A 23,436-nucleotide genomic window follows, 5' to 3' on the forward strand; every position below is an offset into this window, starting at 1 on the left:
GAGGTGGAGGGTCAATGTGGAGGCTGGCCGTGTGGCATCGCCCGCTCTGCCTGTGAGTGGACATGTGGCCGCTCCTTCAGCAAGGTCCGAGCAGGCACACGGGGGGGAGGGGTTTATTACTTATTGGGAGCTCCAACGTTAGGCAGGTGATGGAGCCCCTTAGGGAAATAGCGGAAAGGTCGGGGAAGAAGGCCAGTGTTCACTCTGTCTGCATGAAGGGGGGGTCTCATCCGAGATGTGGAGGAGGCCCTGCCGGCGACGACAGAGAGCACTGGGTGCACCCGACTGCAAATTGTTGCTCATGTCGGCACCAATGACTCCTGCCGTCTGGGTTCAGAGGTCATCCTCAGTTTGTACAGGCGGTTGGCGGAATTGGTGAAGGCGCAAAGCCTCACTCGCGGGGTGGAATCAGAGCTAACTATTTGTAGTATCGTTCCCAGAACCGATCGTGGTCCTCTGGTTTGGAGCCGAATGGAAGGCTTAAACCAGAGGCTCAGACGATTCTGCGGAGATCTGGGGTGCAAATTTCTCGACCTTCGCTATCGGGTGGAGAAATGTAGGGTCTCCCTGAATAGGTCAGGCGTGCACTACATGCCGGAAGCAGCTACAAGGGTAGCGGAGTATGTGTGGAGTGCACATGTGGGTTTTTTAGGTTAGAGAATACCCTCCCTAGGCCCGACAAGACGCCTCCTGAGACGCGGCAAGGTAGCAGTAGGCAAAATGCAACAGGGCATAACAATATTAATGTGCTAATAGTAAACTGCAGGAGCGTCTATAGAAAGGTCCCAGAACTGCTCTCATTAATAAACGGTCACAACGCCCATATAGTACTAGGGACAGAAAGTTGGCTGAAACCAGACGTAAACAGTAATGAAATCCTAAACTCAGATTGGAATGTATACTGCAGAGACAGGCTGAACAGTGAAGGGTGAGGCGTGTTTATAGCGATAAGAAGTGCAATAGTATCGAAGGAAATTGATGGAGATCCAAAATGTGACATGATTTGGGTGAAGGTCACGGTTAAAGCAGGCTCAGACATGGTAACTGGACGTCTCTATAAGCCCCCTTGCTCAGCAGCTGTTGTGGCTGAGCACTTGAAGGATAATTTGGAAAATATTTCGAATAGATTTCCCCTCCATGTTATAGTTCTGGGTGGATATTTTAATTTTCCGGATATAGACTGGGAGACTCAAATGTTCATAACGGGTGGCAGGGACAAAGAATCCAGTGAAATTTTTTTAAGTGCTTTATCTGAAAACTACCTTGAGCGGTTAAACAGAGAACCAACTCGTGGCAATAACATATTAGACCTTCTGGTGACAAACAGACCCAAACTATTTGAAACAGTTAACGCACAACAGGGAATCAGCGATCATAAAGCGGTTACTGCATTGATGATTTCAGCCATAAATAGAAATATTAAAAAAGGTAGGAAGATTTTTCTGTTTAGCAAAAGTGACAAAAAGCAGATTACAGAGTACCTGAAGGCTCAACACAAAAGTTTTGTCTCAAGTACAGATAGTGCTGAGGATCAGTGGACAAAGTTCAAAACCATCGTACAATATGCGTTAGATGAGTATGTGCCAAGCAAGATCGTAAGAGATGGAAAAGAGCCACCGTGGTACAACAACCGAGTTAGAAAACTGCTGCGGAAGCAAAGGGAACTTCACAGCAAACATAAACATAGCCAAAGCCTTGAAGACAAACAAAAATTACGCGAAGCGAAATGTAGTGTGAGGAGAGCTATGCGAGAGGCGTTCAATGAATTCGAAAGTAAAGTTCTATGTACTGACTCGGCAGAAAATCCTAAGAAATTTTGGTCTTATGTCAAAGCGGTAGGTGGATCAAAACAAAATGTCCAGACACTCTGTGACCAAAATGGTACTGAAACAGAGGATGTCAGACTAAAGGCCGAAATACTAAATGTCTTTTTCCAAAGCTGTTTCACAGAGGAAGACTGCACTGTAGTTCCTTCTCTAGATTGTTGCACAGATGACAAAATGGTAGATATCGAAATAGACGAGGGATAGAGAAACAATTAAAATCGCTCGAAAGAGGAAAGGCTGCTGGACCTGATGGGATACCAGTTCGATTTTACACAGAGTACGCGAAGGAACTTGCCCCCCTTCTTGCAGCGGTGTACCGTAGGTATCTAGAAGAGCGTAGCGTTCCAAAGGATTGGAAAAGGGCACAGGTCCTCCCCGTTTTCAAGAAGGGACGTCGAACAGATGTGCAGAACTATAGACCTATATCTCTAATGTCGATCAGTTGTAGAATTTTGGAACACGTATATGTTCGAGTATAATGACTTTTCTGGAGACTAGAAATCTACTCTGTAGGAACCAGCACGGGTTTCGAAAAAGACGATTGTGTGAAATCCAGCTCGCGCTATTCGTCCACGAGACACGGGTTCACAGGTAGATGCCGTGTTTCTTGACTTCCGCAAGGCGTTCGATACAGTTCCCCACAGTCGTTTAATGCACAAAGTAAGAGCATATGGATTATCAGACCAATTGTGTGATAGGATTGAAGAGTTCCTAGATAAAAGAACGCAGCATGTCATTCTCAATGGAGAGAAGTCTTCCGAAGTAAGAGTGATTTCAGGTGTGCCGCAGGGGAGTGTCATAGGACCGTTGCTATTCACAATATACATAAATGACCTTGTGGATCACATCGGAAGTTCACTGAGGCTTTTTGCAGATTATGCTGTGGTATATCGAGAGGTTGTAACAATGGGTTGGTTGGTTGGTTGGTTTGGGGAAGGAGACCAGACAGCGTGGTCATCGGTCTCATCGGATTAGGGAAGGATCGGGAAGGAAGTCGGCCGTGCCCTTTCAGAGGAACCATCCCGGCATTTGCCTGGAGTGATTTAGGGAAATCACGGAAAACCTAAATCAGGATGGCCGGACGCGGGATTGAACCGTCGTCCTCCCGAATGCGAGTCCAGTGTTGTAACAATGGGAAATTGTACTAAAATGCAGGAGGATCTGCAGCGAATTGACACATGGTGCAGGGAATGGCAATTGAATCTCAATGTAGACAAGTGTAATGTGCTGCGAATACACAGAAAGATAGATCCCTTATCATTTAGCTACAAAATAGCAGGTCAGCAACTGGAAGTAGTTAATTCCATAAATTATCTGGGAGTACGCATTAGGAGTGATTTAAAATGGAATGATCATCTAAAGTTGACCGTTGGTAAAGCAGATGCCAGACTGAGATTCATTGGAAGAATCCTAAGGAAATGCAATCCGAAAACAAAGGAAGTAGGTTACAGCACGCTTGTTCGCCCACTGCTTGAATACTGCTCAGCAGTGTGGGATCCGTACCAGATAGGGTTGATAGAAGAGATAAAGAAGATCCAACAGAGAGCGGCGCGCTTCGTTACAGGATCATTTAGTAATCGCGAAAGCGTTATGGAGATGATAGATAAACTCCAGTGGAAGACTCTGCAGGAGAGACACTCAGTAGCTCGGTACGGGCTTTTGCTAAAGTTTCGAGAACATACCTTCACCGAGGAGTCAAGCAGTATATTGCTCCCTCCTACGTATATCTCGCGAAGGGACCATGAGGATAAAATCAGAGAGATTAGAGCCCACACAGAAGCAGACCAACAATCCTTCTTTCCACGAACAATATGAGACTGGAATAGAAGGGAAAACCGATAGAGGTACTCAGAGTACCCTCCGCCACACACCATCAGGTGGCTTGCGGAGTATGGATGTAGATGTAGATATAGATGTAGAAATCTACATTGAAATCACCAGCAACCACTATTTCTTTGTTTTTGGTTGTTAAATGGGCCAGTACAGCTTCAAGGTGGTTTACAAACAGATTAAAGTTACCTGCAGGTGATCGATATACACTTAATATTATGAAGGATTTTATTGAAATTCTACTTCTGTTGCACATGCTTCCATATGCTGTTCTAGGCAAAATTTATGAATGTCTATGTTCTTAAATTTATGATAGTTCCTGATGAATGTGGCAACTCCTCCTTTCTCCATTTCTGATCTACAAAAGTGAGATGCTAACCTAAACCCTGTAACACTTAAAAGTTCTATACCAGTGGTCACATGATGCTCAGAGAGGCAGATTATGTCAGCTGGGTTTGAAGACTCTACTTTATCTATGCAGATAGTTAATTCATTAATTTCATTTCTCAGTCCTCGAATATTTTGATGCAATAAAGATAGCTGACATTTCACATTGAGTTAAAATTGCTGACTGTTGAAAATTCTTAGCCAATAGCTGTTTATGCTGATATAATAAGCTGGAATTATGTTTTTTGATTTCTTTCTCAAACTGAAGCTTTGTCTCAGTTCTAACCTCTCTTAAAATTTGCTTTCTTTCTGTCCTCCCTACCTTAAAAAAAGGTCTTTTCTGAATCCTATAACCACTGGTATTTTACCACTAATGCTCCCCCCTTTAACTTTCCTCCTATTTTCCCAGCCAATTTACCCTTCCCCTTCCTCTTGAGGTGAAGGCCATGCCTAGTATAATCCCACCTACTGAGAGACAACAGGAACCACACCAATGTGTGACCCTGCTGTTACAGCTCCAAATTAACTCTTTTGACAGAAGAGTTCAAATGAAGTTGGTCATGGCACCCAAGAACAGATAGAAACTTAACACTAGTATGCTTCAATGTTGATGCAATCTTTGCCAGGTCACACTCTATACTGTACCCAGGATCTCTGTCAATACTGTTACTTGCCCCACCCACTATAACCACGGTGTCTTCCTTAGTGAAATCTTTGCAAAGTGATCCTAAATCCTCTGTCACCTGCTCCAGACAAGCACTAGGTTTAAAAAAAATTGGTGACCTGGTATTCTGATCCTAGTTCATCCTGCAAAAGTTGGCCAACACCTCTTCGATGGGAACTACCAAACAACAACACTTTCTTTCTCTTTACTGATTTCCCTACATTCTTACTTTTCAATTTGCTGCTGAAAGTTTGTTGTGCCCTGTCTACATCTGCAGCTTTATTACTGAGTACTTAAATCATTCAAGAAACTGACCACTTCTAAAGGTAAAGTGACACAGGTGGCTAAATACAGGGCTAATATGTGCAGTACAGTACTTTAATATTCTGCTGGGCACTCCATCATATCCATGACAGTCCTTAGTCTTCAGTGATTTAATTATTGACTCAATCTCCCCCTTGTCTGTATCACAGAGGGATATTTCAGACATCAATCTTGGAAATACATTTGCCAAGAAAGTTATATGATTCCCTGTATAAACTTAATTTTTATTCAATTCACCAGCAATGCTCAGAAAATTATCGTTAAATGTTGTTGTGGTCTTCAGTCCTAAGACTGGTTTGATGCTGCTCACCATGTTACTGTATCCTGTGCAAGCTTCTTCATCTCCCAGTACTTACTGCAACCTACATCCTTCTAAATCTGCTTAGTGTATTCATCTCTTGGTTTCCCTCTACAATTTTTACCCTCCACGCTGCCCTCCAATGCTAAATTTGTGATCCCTTGATGCCTCAGAATATGTCCTACCAACCGGTCCCTTCTTCTTGTCAAGTTGTGCCACAAACTCCTCTTCTCCCCAATTCTATTCAATACCTCCTAATTAGTTATGTGATCTACCCATCTAATCTTCAGCATTCTTCTGTAGCACCACATTTCAAAAGCTTCTATTCTCTTCTTGTCCAAACTATTTATCATCCATGTTTCACTTCCGTACATGGCTACACTCCATACAAATACTTTCAGAAACGACTTCCTGACACTTAAATCTATACTCAATGTTAACAAATTTCTCTTCTTCAGAAACGCTTACCTTGCCATTGCCAGTCTACATTTTATATCTTCTCTACTTCGACCATCATCAGTTATTTAGCTCCCCAAACAGCAAAACTCCTTTACTATTTTAAGTGTCTCATTTCTTAATCTAATTCCCTCAGCATCACCCGACTTAATTCAACTACATTCCATTATCCTCGTTTTGCTTTTGTTGATGTTCATCTTATATCCTCCTTTCAAGACACTGTCCATTCCGTTCAACTGCTCTTCCAAGTCCTTTGCTGTCTCTGACAGAATTACAATGTCATCGGCGAACCTCAAAGTTTTTATTTCTTCTTCATGGATTTTAATACCTACTCCGAATTTTCCTTTTGTTTCCTTTACTGCTTGCTCAATATACAGATTGAATAACATCGGGGAGAGACTACAACCCTGTCTCACTCCTTTCCCAACCACTGCTTCCCTTTCATGCCCCTCGACTCTTATAACTGCCATCTGGTTTCTGTACAAATTGTAAATAGCCTTTCGCTCCCTGTATTTTACCCCTGCCACCTTTAGAATGTGAAAGAGAGTATTCCAGTTAACATTGTCAAAAGCTTTCTCTAAGTCTACAAATGCTATAAATGTAGGTTTGCCTTTCCTTAATGTTTCTTCTAAGATAAGTTGTAAGGTCAGTATTGCCTCATGTGTTTCAACATTTCTATGGAATCCAAGCTGATCTTCCCCGTTTGTTCCTCCTGCCACCGAACTTCAATAATTCCCACTATATCTAACATTAACCTATCCATTTCCCTTTTTAAATTTTCTAACCTACCTGCCCGATTAAGGGATCTGACATTCCACACTCCGATCCGTAGAATGCCAGTTTTCTTTCTCCTGCTAACTGTACATATATCTGATGTATCAGTAACAGAAACATTTTTAGTTCGAACTGACTTTATATCACTGACATTGTGCTGCGGAGCACACACTTCTTCCGCAACTGACGACATGGTTTTAATTATATCCTGTGAATTACCTATTCTATTTGCATACCACATACTCTTTGCTTTCCTAATAACATTTTTAAGTGCCTTACAATAGTGCTTGTAATGGGCTATTGCAGCTTGATTGTGACTACTTCTAACATTTTGATATAATTCCCGCTTTGCTGTACATGATGTCCTTATCCCACTAGTCAGCCACTCAGGCTGCCTATTACTGTTAGTACTCCGTTTAGAATGTTCTAATGGAAAGCAACTCTCAAAGAGCATGATAAATGTGTTAAGGAAAGCATTATATTTATCATCTATGTTATCGGCACTATAAACATCCTGCCACTCCTGTTCCCTGAGAAGGTTTAAAAAACTCTCTATTGCTGTTGGATTACTTTCCTACGTAGTTTGTAATTATATGTGAAAACATTTGTTTGAGAACAAAAGCCCTCCAGTGTTAAAATTTGTGCATCATGGTCTGAAACACCATTCACCTTTTTACTAACAGAATGCCCATATAGTAATGAAGAATGAATAAAAATATTGTCTATGGTTGTGCTACTGTTCTCCTGTACCCTAGTTGGAAAGAACACAATCTGCATCAGATCATATGAATTTAGGACATCTATCAACATCTTTTTTCTTGCACCACCATACACAAAATTTATATTGAAGTCACCACATACAACTAATTTCTGGTACTTCCTATAAAGTGAATCAAGAACCCTCTCTAGCTTGAGCAGAAATATTCTGAACTCAGAGTTAGGGGACCTATAAACAACAACAATTAGAAGTTTAGTTTCACTGAATTCAACTGCCCCTGCACAACATTAAAATATCTGCTCAGTGCAGTGTCGTGATACATCTGTTGACTCGGATGGAATACTGATTTTTATGTACATAGCCACTCTCTCACCCCGCAAGGAACTTGAAAAACAGCCAGCTAATCTGTATCCTGGTAAAGGAAGCCTCTGAATTGTCAAATTATTTAAGTGGTGCTCCGATATACCAATAATTTCAGAGTCAACATCTATAAGCAGATCACTAACTTTATCTCTAATATCTCTTATATTGTGATGAAATATGCTAATTCCTTCTCTACTTGGAAAACATTCCACGAAAAAATGCTACTATTAGTGTTATAGAGGTACTGTAACTAATAGAACATATTATGATATGTAAATAACTTGATAACATGAATACTAAGAGAAAAATGTAAATATGAGTATAATGTAGTAAGTAAATAATTTTCAGGACCTAATAAATGGGTGAAAAATGTATGCAACATTATTATAAGTATTGCCACTTTGATGTATTAAACTGTAATACATAGGTTAAATACTGGAATAAAATAAGTTTAAGTTGACTTGTCCTATATTATAAGTGCACACTTTGTGCAAAATGTAATCAAATGGGACAGTGTGTTCAGAACTGAAGCATCAGCTGAGAGGATGGTGATTTTTCTATGCGTGAAGAGCTCCCGGATGAATATTGCATTCATGCCAGGTGATATATACTAAACAGTACTTGATTTATACTTCTGAAGAATAAAGAGAAATATTTAAAATAGTAAAAATTATTCTGAATCAACAAAATAAGAGGGGCTTTATTTACAAAACTCTCCATGCATTCTTTGGTACAGTTCAGGATTATCAGATTAAATTGCTGAGAATTAAATCAAGAAGGGACATATATACAACTCACTTAGTGCGAAAAAATTACAGGTCTCACAGATGCATAAAAAGAAACAAATATCATGCCTAAGAGAAACTGTTATCTGCATTAGCAATTTAGTTTTTCACTAATCATTTAATGTATGTTGTCATCTATTAAATTTATAGCTAACAAGAACAGTTCCCAAAACTTATTATTATTATTATTTTCTCTAAATTCAAATTTCTTTACAGCTTACAATTACAATATATTATAATACTAATAACACCTAATTTCATCTCATAAGAAATCAGTACATTCACTGATTGCAACCACATGACCTTAAGTTACTTACTTTTCCTACTAAATCTGCAGCATTGAAGATGGCCATGAGAACAACTGGCATCCAACTTTTTAGTGTGCAGCTCACAATTTCAGATTCAATGCCAGGATACAGACAGAGAGTAACAAAATATGCAAGGCCAATAGACAGCATGTAAGGCCATATTGTTTTTGCAACCTCCCATCTAGCAAGAAGTCCTCCTGTTTTTAAATAAAGAAAGAAAACATTAAACATATTTGAAAATAAATGAACTGCCCCTGCAGTGTTGAAGGAATCAACATAACACAAAATATAATACTACTGAACTTAATCCAGCTAAAGGAGAAGGTAAGGGAAAAACACCGACAACTTTACTGCAAATTAAACAGTATGTACTTGAAGTTCCATAGAAGGCAGGGAATATAGAAAAAGAAAATGGTGTGGAAAATGTCTGTCATTTCACTATCCAACTGTATTATTATTGAAATAAAAGCAATCCTCTTCTCCGACAAATGATTGCACCTCAGTGTTTTGAAAGATTTTTTATGCCTTGATGAAGGAACTAATGGTCTTGAAACCTAGGAATCTTTTACAATTTTCCATTAGTGATACTGGACATTTGCCTCCTGAAGGTAAGCTATTCTCCCTTCATTATTTTGCGGTGTGTCCGCCCCCGGTAGCTAAGAGGTCAGCGCAACAGAATGTCAATCCTCAGGGATCAGGGTTGATTCCCGGTGGGTTGGAGATTTTCTCTGCTCAGGGCCTGGGAGTTGCGTTTTCCTAATCATCACCATTTCATCCCCATCGATGTGCAAGTCGTCGAAGTGGTGTCAAATCAAAAGACTTGCACCCAGCGAACGGTCTACCCGCTGGGATACCCTAGTCAAATGACATTTACATTTTGCAGAGTAATTATGTAGATGTAAATAATAATTGTTTTTTTATTTCTGACCATTTACAAGCTGACCATTAAATCTCTATTCTCTTGTTTAATTGGTTACTCTAATTTTTGTCTTATACTTCCTCTTACACTTTTTCATATTTATTTTATTACCAATGATGTATTTTTCCCTCATCAGTCTTTCTTGCAGATCCCTTCATCTGCACTGTTGTATATTATGTGTCTTTCATATCCATTCCAAGTCTCTCTGCTTTTAACCGCTAATAATGTTTGCATCAGTTCCCTGTTTCAAACTGAATTTTTCTCATGTAGTTCTCTATCTTTAACTGACTTTTCCATGGAAAAAATGGCCAAGCAGGACACAGGCCAAGTCAAAGTAGGACTCACACACAGAAGGTTCCGTACAAACTTAATTATGTATATATGTAGTTCATCCGTCCTGGGAATCAAGAATCTCAATGATTTTTATCTGTTACTGATATCAATACTGGCAAGATATTGGCCCCAGGAATTCCAAGACCATATCAAAAAAGTCTCTACAGTAGTTCCTCAGACTAGCCCAGATATACAAAAAGAAGCGATAAGGGGACTTCATTTTATATGTTCAGAGACAGCAGATGTAATGAAACATCCTTTACTCACTTACTAATATACGACTACAGCTTACATTTTATGTTTGCTTGCTGTAATGCTTGACTGTTATTCTTTTGATGGTGTTACGGCATAAAGTCATATGCTGGCACGCCAGTCGGTAACGAGAGAGCTGAGAGGGCTGTGAAGAAGGGATCAGCCAATTGCACACTCGCAGACCCCTCTCCAAGATGACAATGAGACAGCATCGGCCTCTATGTGAAGAGAACATAAGCACTGTGCCCGACTGGTTATGGCCCTGTTCAAGAATAGCTTCAAGACTAGTTATTTCGCTTGTCCTATGTAACACTGTCTATACTGAAGAAACTTGCTTATTTTGTCTGTCACCCTTTGCTGGTGACACATCTATCTAATTCTCAGTTAGGTATTGTCATTTACTTTTAGTAATAAAACTCATTAACATGATTTGCTTGAATTGTTGTCTAGCAATCCAAGAAAGCAGGTTTCCTAGTTACTCCATATTTGACGACTAGGCAGGATTCACCATTTGGCGATGAAGATGGGATTGAAGCAATTGAGAATTGTGAGCATCAATGTGACAACAAGATGCAGCAGAGGCATCAAAGTCAGTATCAGGGCCAATCGGAAGACATGAAAGTGCGTCCACATTACCATGTTGAGGTAGAATTTTCTGCCATACAAGTAGTGGTGGAATTTGGTGACACTATACACAATAGCCTTGCCTCTTTCTCTACTTGTGAATAATTACACTGGGCCTTGGACAACACATGTGATGCAAAAGCAATACCCCTGTCTTTATCACCAAATCTATGTGAAATCACTGCATCAATTCCATAAGAGGAAGCATCAACTTGAAACACAACTAGTTTGTCAGGATCAAAGTAAACCAAGCATCGATCCCTCAGCAATGGAGCTTTAAGTTTTTAAAAAGCTTCTTGGAACTCATCTGTCCAAACAAAAGGGATGTTCCTGCGACGTAAGCGATGCAATGGAGCTGCGATTTGTGCAGCATTCAGTATGAGCCGTATAAAACAGTTCATTTTCACCAAGACTGACTGCAATTCTGTGATATTGCAAGGAACTGGCAGATAAAGTATGGCTAACAAATTTTACTGAAGAGGATGTACAGCTTGACTGTTTATGACATGACCAAGACACTGCAACTCAAGTTTAAAAAAATCACAGTTGTCCAGTCTACACTTCAATCCTGCATCAGATAGCACATGAAACAAAGCATGCGAATTTGCAGTGTGTTCTTCAGGTGTACGACGTGCTATGACACTATCGCCCAAATAGTTTGAACAGTCTGGTACTTGAGCATTCAGCTGTTTCAAATACTGTTGGAAAATGGCAGGTACAGAAGCACTGCCAAAAGGCAAACACAAATATTTAAACGAGCCCAAATGAGTATTCACAACACACACATTTTGAGATTCTTCATCTAGCATCAGGATGATGGCGTCCTCTTGGGTAAAATATTCTGGAGGTAAAATAATCCCCCATTCAGATCTCCAGGCGGGGACTACTCAATAGGACGTCATTACCAGGAGAAAGAAAACTGGCATTCTACAGAATGGAGCATGTAATGTCAGATCCCTTAATCGGGCAGGTAGGTTAGAAAATTTAAAAAGGGAAATGGATAGGTTAAAGTTAGATATAGTGGGAATTGTGAAGTTTGGTGGCAGGAGGAACAAGACTTTTGATCAGGTGAATACAGGGTTATAAATACAACATCAAATAGGGGTAATGCAGGAGTAGGTTTAATAATGAATAAAAAAGTAGGAGCATGGGTAAGCTACTACAAACAGCATAGTGAACGCATTATTGTGGCCAAGATAGACACGAAGCTCATGCCTACTACAGTAATACAAGTTTATATGCCAACTAGCTCTGCAGATGACGAAGAAATTAATGAAATATATGATGAGATAAAAAAAAATTATTCATATAGTGAAGGGAGACGAAAACTTAATAGTCACGGCTGTCTGATATTAGATAGTAGGAAAAGGGAGAGAAGGAAACATAGTAGGTGAACATGGATTGGGTGTAAGAAATGAAAGAGGAAGCCACCTGATAGAATTTTGCACAGAGCATAACACAATCATAGCTAACACTTGGTTCAAGAATCATGAAAGAAGGTTGTATACATGGAAGAAGCCTGGAGATACTAAAAGGTATCAGATAGATTATATAATGGTAAGACAGAGATTTAGGGACCAGGTTTTAAACTGTAAGACATTTCTAGGGGCAGATGTGGACTCTGACCATAGAGTATTGGTTATGAACTGTAGATTAAAACTGAAGAAACTGCAAAAAGGTGGTAATTTGAGGAGATGGGACCTGGATAAACTGACTAAACCACAGGTTGTACAGATTTTCAGGGAGTGCATAAGAGAACAATTGACAGGAATGGGGGAAATAAATATAGTAGAAGAAGAATGGGTATCTTTGAGGGATGAAGTAGTGAAGGCAGCAGAGGATCAAGCAGGTAAAAAGATGAGGGCTAGCAGAAATCCTGGGTGTTTGTTGTTGTGGTCTTCAGTCCTGAGACTGGTTTGATGCAGCTCTCCATGCTACTCTATCCTGTGCAAGCTTTTTCATCTCCCAGTACCTACTGCAACCTACATCCTTCTGAATCTGCTTAGTGTATTCATCTCTTGGTCTACCTCTACGATTTTTACCCTCCAATACTAAATTGGTGATCCCTTGATGCCTCAGAACATGTCCTACCAACCGATCCCTTCTTCTGGTCAAGTTGTGCCACAAACTTCTCCTCTCCCCAATCCTATTCAATACTTCCTCATTAGTTATGTGATCTACCCATCTAATCTTCAGCATTCTTCTGTAGCACCACATTTCGAAAGCTTCTATTCTCTTCTTGTCCAAACTATTTATCGTCCATGTTTCACTTCCATACATGGCTACACTCCATATGAATACTTTCAGAAATTACTTCCTGACACTTAAATCAATACTAGATGTTAACAAATTTCTCTTCTTCAGAAACGCCTTCCTTGCCATTGCCAGCCTACATTTTATATCCTCTCTACTTCGACCATCATCAGTTATTTTGCTCCCCAAATAGCAAAACTCCTTTACTACTTTAAGTGCCTCATTTCCTAATCTAATTCCCTCAGCATCACCCGACTTAATTAGACTACATTCCATTATCCTTGTTTTGCTTTTGTTGATGTTCATCTTATATCCTCCTTTCAAGACACTGTCCATTCCATTCAACTGCTCTTCCAAGTCCTTTGCTGTCTCTGACAGAATTACAATGTCATCGGCGAACCTCAAAGTTTTTATTTCTTCTCCATGAATTTTAATACCTAACCCGAATTTTTCTTTTGTTTCCTTTACTGCTTGCTCAATATACAGATTGAATAACATCAGGGATAGGCACAACCCTGTCTCACCCCCTTCCCAACCACTGCTTCCCTTTCGTGTCCCCCGACTCTTATAACTGCCATCTGGTTTCTGTACAAATTGAAAATAGCCTTTCACTCCCTGTATTATACCCCTGTCACCTTCAGAATTTGAAGGAGAGTACTCCAGTCAACATTGTCAAAAGCTTTCTCTAAGTCTACAAATGCTAGAAATGTAGGTTTGCCTTTCCTTAATCTTTCTTCTAAGATAAGTCGTAGGGTCAGTATTGCCTCCCGTGTTCCAACATTTCTACAGAATTCAAAATGATCTTCCCCGAGGTAGGATTGTACCAGTTTTTCCATTTGTCTGTAAAGAATTCGTGTTAGTATTTTGCAGCCGTGACTTATTAAACTGATAGTTCGGTAATTTTCACATCTGTCAACACCTGCTTTCTTTGAGATTGGAATAATTATATTCTTCTTGAAGTCTGAGGGTATTTCGCCTGTCTCATACATCTTGCTCACCAGATGGTAGAGCTTTGTTGGAGATGGCTCTCTCAAAGCTGTCAGTAGTTCTAAAGGAATACTGTCTACTCCCGGGGCCTTGTTTCGACTCAGGTCTTTCAGTGCTCTGTCAAACTCTTCACACAGTATATCATCTTCATCTACATTCTCTTCCATTTCCATAATATTGTCCTCAAATACATCGCCCTTGTATAGACCCTCTGTATACTCCTTCCACATTTCTGCTTTCCCTTCTTTGCTTAGAACTGGGTTTTCATCTGAGCTCTTGATATTCATGCAAGTGGTTCTCTTGTCTCCAAAGGTCTCTTTAGGCAGTAACTATCTTACCCCTCGTGAGATAAGCCTCTACACCCTTACATTTGTCCTCTAGCCATCACTGCTTAGCCATTTTGCACTTCCTGTCGATCTCATTTTTGAGATGTTTGTATTCCTTTTTGCCTGCTTCATTTACTGTATTTTTATATTTTCTCCTTTCATCAATTAAATTCAATATTTCTTCTGTTACCCAAGGATTTCTAACCTACCTGTCCGATTAAGGGATCTGACATTCCACGCTCCGATCCGTAGAACGCCAGTTTTCTTTCTCCTGATAACGACATCCTCTTGAGTAGTCCCCGCCTGGAGATCCGAATGGGGGACTATTTTACCTCCGGAATATTTTACCCAAGAGGACGCCATCATCATGTAATCATACAGTAAAGCTGCATGCCCTCGGGAAAAATTACGGCTGTAGTTTCCCCTTGCTTTCAGCCGTTCGCAGTACCAGCACAGCAAGGCCGTTTTGGTTATTGTTACAAGGCCAGGTCAGTCAATCATCCAGACTGTTGCCCTTGCAACTACTGAAAAGGCTGCTGCCCCTCTTCAGGAACCACACGTTTGTCTGGCCTCTCAACAGATACCCCTCCGTTGTGGTTGCACCTACGGTACGGCTATCTGTATCGCTGAGGCACGCAAGCCTCCCCACCAACGGCAAGGTCCATGGTTCATGGGGGAAATGGATAGGTTGAAGTTAGATATAGTGGGAATTAGTGAAGTTCGGTGGCAGGAGGAACAAGACTTCTGGTCAGGTGACTACAGGGTTATGAACACAAAATCAAATAGGGGTAATGCAGGAGTAGGTTTAATAATGAATAGGAAAATAGGAATGCGGGTAAGCTACTACAAACAGCATAGTGAACACATTATTGTGGCCAAGATAGACACGAAGCCCACACCTACTACAGTAGTACAAGTTTATATGCCAACTAGCTCTGCAGATGACGAAGAAATTGAAGAAATGTATGATGAAATAAAAGAAATTATTCAGATTGTGAAGGGAGACGAAAATTTAATAGTCATGGGTGACTGGAATTCGAGTGTAGGAAAAGGGAGAGACGGAAACATAGTAGGTGAATATGGATTGGGGGACAGAAATGAAAGAGGAAGCCGCCTGGTAGAATTTTGCACAGAGCACAACATAATCATAACTAACACTTGGTTTAAGAATCATGAAAGGAGGTTGTATACATGGAAGAACCCTGGAGATACTAAAAGGTATCAGACAGATTATATAATGGTAAGACAGAGATTTAGGAACCAGGTTTTAAATTGTAAGACATTTCCAGGGGCAGATGTGGACTCTGACCACAATCTATTGGTTATGACCTGTAGATTAAAACTGAAGAAACTGCAAAAAGGTGGGAATTTAAGGAGATGGGACCTGGATAAACTAAAAGAACCAGAGGTTGTACAGAGATTCAGGGAGAGCATAAGGGAGCAATTGACAGGAATGGGGGAAATAAATACAGTAGAAGAAGAATGGGTAGCTTTGAGGGATGAAGTAGTGAAGGCAGCAGAGGATCAAGTAGGTAAAAAGACGAGGGCTAGTAGAAATCCTTGGGTAACAGAAGAAATATTGAATTTAATTGATGAAAGGAGAAAATATAAAAATGCAGTAAGTGAAACAGGCAAAAAGGAATACAAACGTCTCAAAAATGAGATCGACAGGAAGTGCAAAATGGCTAAGCAGGGATGGCTAGAGGACAAATGTAAGGATGTAGAGGCCTATCTCACTAGGGGTAAGATAGATACCGCCTACAGGAAAATTAAAGAGACCTTTGGAGATAAGAGAACGACTTGTATGAATATCAAGAGCTCAGATGGAAACCCAGTTCTAAGCAAAGAAGGGAAAGCAGAAAGGTGGAAGGAGTATATAGAGGGTCTATACAAGGGCGATGTACTTGAGGACAATATTATGGAAATGGAAGAGGATGTAGATGAAGATGAAATGGGAGATACGATACTGCGTGAAGAGTTTGACAGAGCACTGAAAGACCTGAGTCGAAACAAGGCCCCCGGAGTAGACAATATTCCATTGGAACTACTGACGGCCGTGGGAGAGCCAGTCCTGACAAAACTCTACCATCTGGTGAGCAAGATGTATGAAACAGGCGAAATACCCTCAGACTTCAAGAAGAATATAATAATTCCAATCCCAAAGAAAGCAGGTGTTGACAGATGTGAAAATTACCGAACTATCAGCTTAATAAGTCACAGCTGCAAAATACTAACACGAATTCTTTACAGACGAATGGAAAAACTAGTAGAAGCCAACCTCGGGGAAGATCAGTTTGGATTCCGTAGAAACACTGGAACACGTGAGGCAATACTGACCTTACGACTTATCTTAGAAGCAGTAAAGGAAACAAAAGGAAGCAGTAAAGGAAACAAAAGGAAAATTCGGAGTAGGTATTAAAATCCATGGAGAAGAAATAAAAACTTTGAGGTTCGCCGATGACATTGTAATTCTGTCAGAGATACCAAAGGACTTGGAAGAGCAGTTGACCATTCAACTGGAATGGACAGTATCTTAAAAGGAGGATATAAGATGAAAATCAACAAAAACTAAACGAGGATAATGGAATGTAGTCGAATTAAGTTGGGTGATGCTGAGGGAATTAGATTAGGATGGTGGTTGGTGGTTGTTGGGATGTTTAAGGGGGACTAAACAGCTAAGGTCATCAGTCCCTAGATTAGGAAATGAGACACTTAAAGTAGTAAAGGAGTTTTGCCATTTGGGGAGCAAAATAACTGATGATGGTCGAAGTAGAGAGGATATAAAATGTAGACTGGCAATGGCAAGGAAAGTGTTTCTGTAGAAGAGAAATTTGTTAACATCGAGTATAGATTTAAGTGTCAGGAAGTCGTTTCTGAAAGTATTTGTATGGAGTGTAGCCATGTACGGAAGTGAAACATGGAAGATAAATAGTTTGGACAAGAAGAGAATAGAAGCTTTTGAAATGTGGTGCTACAGAAGAATACTGAAGATTAGATGGGTAAATCACATAACTAATGAGGAGGTATTGAAGAGGTTTGGGGAGAAGGGAAATCTGTGGCACAACTTGAATGGAAGAAGGGATCGGTTGGTAGGACATGTTTTGAGGCATCAAGGGATCACTAATTTAGTATTGGAGGGCAGCATGGAGGGTAAAGATCATAGAGGGAAACCAAGAGATGAATACACTAAGCAGATTCAGAAGGATGTAAGTTGCAGTAGGTACTGGGAGATGAAGAAGCTTGCACAGGACAGAGTAGCGTGGAGAGCCGCATCAAACTAGCCTCAGGACTGAAGACCACAACAACAACAATATCTAGTAGTATTTGAAGACATGTGTCGTGCAAATCAATTTTTGAAAAGTAGTGACCAGCGCCTAATCTGTCCATGAGATCCTCTGGGCATGGCAATGGATAAGTATCAATCACAGTCTGTGGGTTGACTGTAGACTTAAAGTCGACACAGAGGTGAATGTGACCTGAAGGTTTGGGGAGTAAAACGATTGGACTTGCCCACTGACTGGCTCTGCTATTTTGCAATTCTTTAAGTTCAGCAGTGACTTTGTCCAGGAATGCAATGGGAACAGTTCTGGCCCGGCAAAATTTTGGCTGGGCATTTTCTTTCATAGCAATATGTGCAAAAAAATTGTTAGCCTTGCCTAAATCTCCAGAAAAGACAACACATTTTCCCGATTTTGAAAGCCAAACAAATCAAATGAATCAAGGCCAAATATGTTCTCACAATCGTGTGATTGTAGCACAGTGAAATTCACAGTTCACATATGTGAGCAATACATAGCAGTCAAAGTAAATTTTCCAAGAATGGGAATGTCTTGTCCATTAGAAGCTGTCAGGGGCATGCTAGTTTTAGAGAGGCTTGGAGAGCCTAACAATTCATATGTGTCATGATTAAGTAGTGTAACAGAGGCACCAGTGTCCAACTAAAATTTCACATGTTTTCCACTAATATGCAAACGCACAAAAAGTTTGTTGGACTGGCGTTGCACTGTAGAAACTGTTTGTTTGCTGGTTTTGCTAATGCCTCCAGCAGGCTTTGAATGCACTGCAATGATTACATGGGCCTTGTGACTAGTTTTTGTGAGTGAGCAAAATTATTATGTTTGTTCCATTGCAAACATATAGATTGTGCATGACTTTTCTTGTCACAGGTGTAACACTGTGTTTGTTGGGATGGACAATCTTGGTGTTTGTGTCATGAATAGCACCGAGGGCATGACTTAATTCTGTTTGCCTGTTTAGAGAGCTGTTTACGTGGCATAGAGTACTGTTTACATCATGTGGCACATGCATGCTTTTGCTGCCTAATAGGCCAGTCGCAAGCAAGAGGCAACTCAACCCAGCAAATTGGCGGTTGCTCAAATTTATCGGCCAACACAGCACCTTAATCGTACCAATCTAGTACTTGCACTACACGCTAAAATGATGGACTGAATTGTTTCTAAATCTGTTCTCTAAGTCTGACCTCAGTTACACTGTACATCATCGCATCACACAACATAAAGTCTGAATATAAAGCACCACAAGCACATCTGAATTTGCACTTCCTCATTATACCCTGCAAATCTGTTACACATTCGCGATAAGTTTGTTCTGACCTTTTATTGCAATTAAAGAATTGATACCTAGCTGCCACCACACTCACTTGTTGGTCAAAATAGTTAGTTAGTGAATCTACAACCTGATCATAGGAATGTTCACTCGGATTTGCGTTAGGGAACAGCTTATGAATGAGGCAAAACACTGTGCATCTTACCAAAGGAGCTGGACCCGCCCACACTATAGCAGCAGATGCATTCTACATCTTGTTATGGGCCTCAGGAGATGGAGGCGTACCCTTCTGGTCATTTTCTGGGGACATTTCCACCACAGCGCAGGCCGGATGGCAGTGTACAACTGGTAGCCTGATGTCCCCTGCAGCCACAGCTTCCAATCCATTGCAGCATCCACACTCCTGCTTCTCCTCCCATTGTCATGCTCCTTATACAATGACGGTCCGAAGAAGATGTCAGCCAATTGCACGCTGACCAACCCTCTCCAGGACAACACGAGAGTAGTGGCCTCTATGTGAAGAGAACATAACCGACTGGTTGTGGCCCAGTTCAAGAACAGCTTCAAGACTAGTCATTTCGCTTGTCCTATGTAGCATTGCCTATACCAAAGAAACTTGCTTATTTCGTCTGTCGCCATTTGCGTGTGACACATATACATAATTCTCTAGGTTAAGTACTGTCATTTACTTTTTGTAATAAAACTCATTAATATGAGACTGATGACCATAGATGTTCAGTCCCATAGTGCTCAGAGCCATTTGAACCATTAATATGATTTGCTTGAATTGTTGTCTAACAATCCAAGAAAGCAGGTTTTCTAGACACCCCATATTCGATGACTAGGCAGGATTCAACAGATGGATGATGAATGCGATGTATGTTCAAGTGGCAAAAGATATTTTTTATGTAATATAATTACAGTTTAATGAGTTTTAGATTTTTTTACTTTACTTATATATACTGTGAAACCTTGCTTCTTGCTGAATTTCATGATAAAAGGTCAATCGGAAGTATCCTATGGTTTTGATGAGTTTGCAAGTATGAAAATGTGAGACATAAATGACCATATTATGAAGAGGATAGTTGCTAATCACCATAGAGTGGAGATGCTGGGTCACAGATAGGCACAACAAAATGACTATCAAACAAAGCTTTCGGCCAAACAAGAAAACAAGACTTCATCAGACACAGACACAGACACACACACACACACACACACACACACACACACACACACATGCAAATGCAACTCACTCACACACAGGACCACAGCCTCTGGCTGCTATGGCCAGGTCTGGCCTTGGCAGCTGTAGATTGTAGTCATGGGTGTTTTTCAATTTTTGGATTTCTTCCTTTACTTGTATTATGAAACTTGGCTTATAAACTTTTCTTATTGCCCAATTTCATGATTCTGAGTCAATGGGAAGCACCCTATAGGTTTTGATGACTGTTTTCGAGTATCAAAAATGTGAAATATGTGTTGCAATAACTTAGAAGCTTAAAATTTTTATATTGCGAAGGGACCATACACCTTAGTGGATGACATAAATTTGAACTTGATATGCGAAACTGCTCCACAGGAAAAGGGGCTTAACAGATGAACAGACAGACAGATAGCTGAATAAAAAATTTCAAAACAATTTTTTTCATGTTATGTAATTACAAATCAGTAATCTTCAGATTTTCCTTTACCTGTACTGTGAAACCTTGCTTCTTGCCAAATTTCACAATTCTAAGTCAACACGAAGCAGCCAATAGGTTTTGATGTTTATGTTTTCAAGTATCACAATATATGACATAAATAGTGGTATCTTTTGACTGCACTAATATAGAAGGTTACAATTTTTACACCTCCAAGGCACAATAGATATTAATACATGACACAAATTTGAACTTGGTAGGTCTACCCATTCCTGAGAGAAGGGGTTCTTAAAGTCGGACAGACAGACACATGGACAGGCAACAAAATAATCCTATAAGGGTCCCGTTTTTACTGATTGAGGCATGGAACCCTAAAAAGTAATCTACAACTAATTTCTATATTTATCAGTGCAAATGTATTAGTTCTGAATTTGACAGTTATAATTTTATTGAAGAAATTATGATATACATATCATTCTACCTATGATAGTCACTTAACATATACTGGCACAAGCAACCTGCAATCACTGACTGTACTAGTTAATGTATAATTTGACTCATTTTACGTCACTGATGGTGCTCCTTCATGACGGGAATCATCACAAATGATGTATGTATAAATGAATGGTTATCCATGTTCGAAGATGCTGGAGAACTCATCACTGTGTTGATGGAGCCAGGAGAGAGGCATTTCATATGGCAGATGTCAGAGAGCTGTGAAGAAATTGGCATTGCAGCAATACAGAATGCACATGATGAAAGAATTGTAAAAAAACAGATCATGAGGAAAAAATGTGTTACTTTCAATGGCTTCAGAGGTTTCTTATTCAACATTCAGACATTCTCTCCATAAATTGGTTTATAGGTGAGGCATGGTTCCATCTGTCAGATGACAACATACAAAACAAGATATACTGGACTAGTGTAAGCCCCTGTATCATCCACAACACACAACTGCATGATGAAAAGGTTAGAGAGTGGTGCACATGTCAACTTCCAGGATTGTTCGTCCCATTTTCTCTGATATACGATAGACACTACACTACAGTTTATATGGGTATCTTAATATATTTGTGAAGCAGCTGGATGATGGAGCAATGAGTTACATGTCTAACACTTACATGCAACTTCTAACCAGTTTCATTGCTGACCAAATAATCTAAAAAAACTTTTGCCCTCTGCCATCCTTGATCACCTGACGTATCTCTACATAGCCTGTCTATTTAGAGGACTCTGAGACATCTTCCTTTAAGCTCTGCACCAGGCGCTGGCTGCACCAGCTGTTCCTCAGTCAGATCCTCAATGGGAATCTTTGCTATTGTAATGACACATTCCTATGCAGAGACATACGATATCTTAAAAGCTGCGCCAAAGATAAATTGAGAGGCATGTATATTATAATCTTTGTAAAGTTCACATTGGATTCTCTTTTGTTTGATACTCCAAGGAGCTAAGGGACACTTTCGATTGTTGCCTTGTGGAGGATGGACGTGATTTTGGACTGTGCGGAAAGGCAGCCATGTGGTTGGTAATTATGGTTTGTGCGATGAGCACAGCAAGTCTTATTGTGTTGTGAATAAAAAATAGTGAAAAGTATCGAAGTGTTACGAAAATTATTTATAGCGACGTAGCATAGTATTCCTTGGTTTCCACCGTCTTCGTGAAGTGAACCGATGCCGACTCATGATGGTACACACGGTCAACAAAGAGAAGAACATCGATGGCGACTAATGAATTAATATTGTGGCAGAAGGACTAATTCTACGTCTAAGGTGAGAACTCTGATTAAATCAACAATGACGTGGAATTTAAAATATAAAATGTTTTTTATTTATTTCGCCACACTGGCGACCGCTGACAGGGACAGTGCTGGTGGAACAAAGAGTAAGTACTTCATTGTTGTGCTACAAATGTACTTGTACTAATTACTGTTTCTCTGTTACATGACGCACATGGAAAATGACGAATAAAGTGAAACAATATTAACTGTATAAACGGATGGCACAATAACCAGAAGGAACAAGGACAAGGATTTACAAAACTAACGTAATCGTGAGTGACGCAGCTCAGTCGGAATTAAGGTAGGAAAGCGCAAACGCATGCAGTGGCTGCACCTTGGCTTATCTCCACTTAAAGCAGAACCTTTTCCTGTCCATATTAAAATCCTGGTAGTGTTTGTGGCAACACACAATTACACTTTGATAATTACTTTTTTATGTTCAACAATCGCAAATTAGAAGACGTAGTGCGCCATCTTGTAAATTTCCGACGCGCAACAAATAACAATCGCGAGATATTTTTATTAATTCAACTGCGAGAGAATTTAAAGATTTAGATTAACAGTAAAGTACAGATAAAAATAATATCTTCACAATGGAATCGAAGAACTTTAATTTGACAAATGTTCATGGACACGTCACCGATTCTGACAATAGTGACGTAAATGATGACGCAATTAGTTTTTCAGCACAACATAATGTAGAAGTAAATACAATTCAATTGCACTCCACAGGGATTAACAATAACGAACCACTTGCAAATGAAACCTTGTGCACAGTCGATGAAGCATCGATTACCAGATCAGATGAAAATATTTCGCGTGAAGTCAGTGAACCTAGCCCGGTTTCGATTCAATCAGACCGTGGCAGAGAAACAATGGCAACAAATAATGGCATAAATACAAACACACAAGCTTCGTCAGTTACGCTTGAGGCATTATATAGTCTGATGTCAAATGTGAGCGAGAAACTGGCGAATCTAGAAATAATGACAAACACAAAATTGTCAAACATGGAAATTG

At 40.0% G+C, this 23,436-nt stretch overlaps 1 protein-coding gene across 2 annotated transcripts in view; it reads right to left on the minus strand.

Annotated features, from left to right (window-relative positions):
• The window catches only part of LOC124788089 (equilibrative nucleoside transporter 4), a 205,039-nt gene that overhangs the window by 71,928 nt on the left and 109,675 nt on the right, over nt 1-23,436 (minus strand). For both annotated transcript variants that reach the window (XM_047255190.1, XM_047255191.1), the window contains exon 7: nt 8,743-8,930. In XM_047255190.1, the coding sequence (XP_047111146.1) occupies nt 8,743-8,930 (188 nt within the window). The remainder of the gene's footprint in view (nt 1-8,742; nt 8,931-23,436) is intronic.

Source organism: Schistocerca piceifrons, chromosome 3 (genome assembly GCF_021461385.2).
Source record: "Schistocerca piceifrons isolate TAMUIC-IGC-003096 chromosome 3, iqSchPice1.1, whole genome shotgun sequence".
Taxonomy (NCBI): Eukaryota; Metazoa; Arthropoda; class Insecta; order Orthoptera; family Acrididae; genus Schistocerca; species Schistocerca piceifrons.